Source organism: Cylas formicarius, unplaced genomic scaffold (assembly GCF_029955315.1).
Source record: "Cylas formicarius isolate icCylForm1 unplaced genomic scaffold, icCylForm1.1 PGA_scaffold_8__14_contigs__length_24414737, whole genome shotgun sequence".
Lineage (NCBI taxonomy): Eukaryota > Metazoa > Arthropoda > Insecta > Coleoptera > Brentidae > Cylas > Cylas formicarius.
Genome location: NW_026844361.1, coordinates 10,562,560 through 10,566,099, shown reverse-complemented (window position 1 = coordinate 10,566,099; position 3,540 = coordinate 10,562,560). Strand labels below are relative to the sequence as shown.

The 3,540-nt window shown below is 36.0% G+C and overlaps 1 protein-coding gene across 1 annotated transcript; it reads right to left on the bottom strand.

Moving 5' to 3' along the window:
* Nucleotides 1–360: 360 nt before the first annotated feature.
* LOC132706447 (uncharacterized) lies at nt 361–977 on the bottom strand. The gene is made up of 2 exons (XM_060677792.1): nt 609–977; nt 361–543 (listed from the first exon to the last, which is right to left on the bottom strand). The coding sequence occupies exons 1-2, from the start codon at nt 975–977 to the stop codon at nt 361–363; spliced, it is 552 nt and encodes a 183-aa protein (XP_060533775.1).
* Between the last annotated feature and the right edge of the window lie 2,563 nt (nt 978–3,540).

The following is a 3,540-nucleotide window of genomic DNA, read 5'->3' as shown; positions in this document are numbered from 1 at the left end:
TAGGCAGTCGCTGTTCTTCCATTCTTTGGACGTGACCGTACCACTGTTTTGTTCTTATTTCGTCTGAAATCGTATGGCCCACCTTCATGGTTGTGCGAATTGCTGCGTTCTCATGGTTCTTTCTTTTAGTGGCCAGACTTTACTACTGTATGTGACTACGCTTTTAATGATCGTATTGTATATTAGGTGTTTGTTTCGTCTCGTGATTTTCTGGTCTCACAAGAAGGTGTTCAGCATAGTAATGGCCTTTCTGCCTTGATTATTTCGTTCTTTGATGCCCGTAGTCTAACGTCACACTGCTGGATATGTACATTCCCAGGTATTTGTAGGTTTCGCAGCTTTTGATAGCCTGACTATCCTCTAAGAGGAGGTCGCGTTGTGCTCCAACGATACACATATACTTTGTCTTTGCCATTTCTTGTATTCTTCGATCAGTTTTTGCGTCATGTATTCTACGTCGTCGTAGTCTTTCGCCATTATGACTTGGTCATCTGCGAAGCTTACGGTGTATATCTTTACATTGTTGAGGGGATGCCCATATTTCTGCATTTTTGCTTCCATAACTTTAACGCTTGTTCAAGATATATCTTGAACAGGGTGGGGGATACAGAACACTCTTGTTTGAGTCCTTTGTTGGGTGTAAATCCATTGGACATTTTTTGGCCGACCTTGACTTTAATGTGGCAGTTTCTACCTAGTTCTATCACTGATCTTATTATGTTGAGGCTTAGGTTTGTCTGGTCTAATGCCTCCCAAAGTTTTGTTAGCGGTATTCTATCGCATGCCTTCTTCAGATCCACGAACAGGAGATGTATCTCCTTATTGAAGGCTGTCATTTTCTCGATAATCTGGGTGACGCAAAACAGATGGTCAACGACGGATCTTCCCGCGCTAAAGCCCGCTTGTTCTTCTGCTTCACTGTTTGTGTACTCGCGTTCTATTTTGGCTTTTAATATTTTACCGTCAATCAGTCCCATTGAGCTTGTCACTGCGATAGCTCGATAATTGTTGCAGTTTTCCTTGTTGCCCTTTTTGTGATAATTTCTATTCTTCTGGGATATCTCCGCCGTTGATATAGTTTTGAAAGAGCTTTGCTAGATGTTCATACAGTTTGTGTGTGCCATGTTTGATTAATTCTGTGGGAACATTACCTGGCCCTTATCATTAGTTAATTGCATAAAAAGCTTTAAATACATATTTTGGATAGTGTGGACGACTTTTTACGATATTGATATATTTTTCTGATTTCGATACACGTATTTTATGAAACTTGCGATACTTGTTATTTCTTGTTATTGTCCCGGTTTTTTAAATTAATCATCCTTAAATTATAAAGTATTGGTAGGTATTGGCTAGTTTTTTTTAACAATATGATGGGCACATAAACGTCGCTGATATTTAAATTATATTTTGGATTTCACCCACGCCGCACCGAAGACGCGTTAATAAATAATGATTTCAATTAAAAACAATGTAATCGCTTTGAACGTCGTCGGCAGATGAGTAAATAATTCGTTTGGACAAACGGGCGTCGTAAATTCCGTTTACGGCCTGTTAGGCTCGTAGTTCATTTGCGTAATCAAAAGCTCATAATTTAACGCCCTCTAAAAGCGCGAACCCTAAAAACAACAAAAGACTTAGGCAAAGAACGTCGTATAGAAGACCGAGCTAAGCATCTTTAATTCGTCCATAAATTCTTCAGAAGACTATCCGGCGTTGCCGATCCGTTCTGTTGTAAGCAGTTCTGCAAAGCAACTAGCTATGGATTTTTTCGTTTATTTTGATGCTTTTTACAGTAATTACAATGGGTGTTTTGAAAAGTTCACGTCTGCAAATCTCATTTTAGCCACAATCTCTGGGATTTTGCAATAATCTTTCATTTGTGTAGTTTTTGTAATACAGGATGGTAGATCAGATATTTTTTTTTGAAAACTTTGTAAAGAGATTAATTTATATAATTTATACCTCATTTTCTATATTGTACAAATAGATCAAGTGGAAGGAATGTTAAAACATCCCAGTAGCCTAGTTAATGTTTTATTTGTAAAGTACTTAGTGCAATGAAACTTACCTTCTGATGGTGATTGAATGACTATTTGAATAAATGAAATGAACGAAAATTTGAACTAATTAAAATGAATGTGACATATTGATACCTACTAAAAACTGGCAAGGATTAGTTCCAAAATTAAGTTAAAGGCCACAACTAGATCACAGCAATTAAATAATTAAGTAATAATAATAAATTTGAGAAAGGTACATCCACATGCTCCAAGCTGGGAACTCAAACAGTTGTAGTTAAGGTCTGACGAAGCCAACAAGATGATTGGCGAAACGTCAGCAAGTTCGATTTATCAACAACCGACGCAGAAGCAATCCAGAAGATTTGTAGATAGTACTTTTGAAACTATTTTATGTAAAAGCGCTTGTATTGTTTCTTACTTTTTTCATTTTGGGAGGTAGCGTGTTCTCTAGTAACGTGAGGACAGACAGCACTCTGGAGAAACCAGCAGCAATTTTGGCGAAAGTTTAGCAACATCTAAACAAAGCAGTACGTTGTTAAAATCGAGAATTTAATTTATATACGTATATACTTATCAGTTTTCGATCGTTGCCCGTTAATTTAAGGACATGATCGATTTTGGCAGTTTGCTAAAACAGAGTCACGGTTTGAACCAATTGCAAGCTCAATTGTTAACTCGCATCGTGATATATTACAAACCAGGAAAGTAACAATCTTATCCGTTAAGTAAGCCAGACGAAGCGGCAACGTGGCGCCAGTGCACACACGGTCTTCGTTTGTTCTTTGTTTGACAAGCAGGGTTGACAACTGTGTAAATATTAACGTAGAACCTTAACGACGTAATGATCCTCGCAAACAACGTCAGACAAACAGCGGGGAAACAACACGTAAAATTTGTCGAAGAAGTGAGAAAATACCGAAATTATCCTTACGATGTGCAAACAAGCCTTTATTGTTTTAGGTTTTGGTTTACTTTGAGTTATATCTACATTTTCGGGTTCTTTTTATTACAAGACAGGTACTTCGTGTTGGTGCGCGCCCGGTGTCCAGATGGTGCGTGTGAAAAATTCGGGTGGACCAAAACATTGTTGGCTCGCGATTTGTACCCTGCCTGGAAAATAATAAAATTCGGCTCTCTAGATAAATCTTATGTTATATACCTTAAGGAACTTAGGATAGTATTAGAAACTTGAAAGAAAAAAATGTATTATGTAAATCTAATTTGGAAATTTATATTCTTTCTTTTTTCTTTCCTTTTTTATAGTAAAATAAACAACAGCCCAATGAAAACCGCATCTCCACCCAACCTGATGAATAAAATAACTTAAACAGTTGGAATTTTCACTTTACGGCCTGTTATGAATATCTATACATAATTTATTAAATATATATATATATATATATATATATATATATATATATATATATATATATATATATATATATATATATATATATATATATATATATATATATAAATATAATTGTAAAACTATCTACCCTAAGGTGTAAGGTTT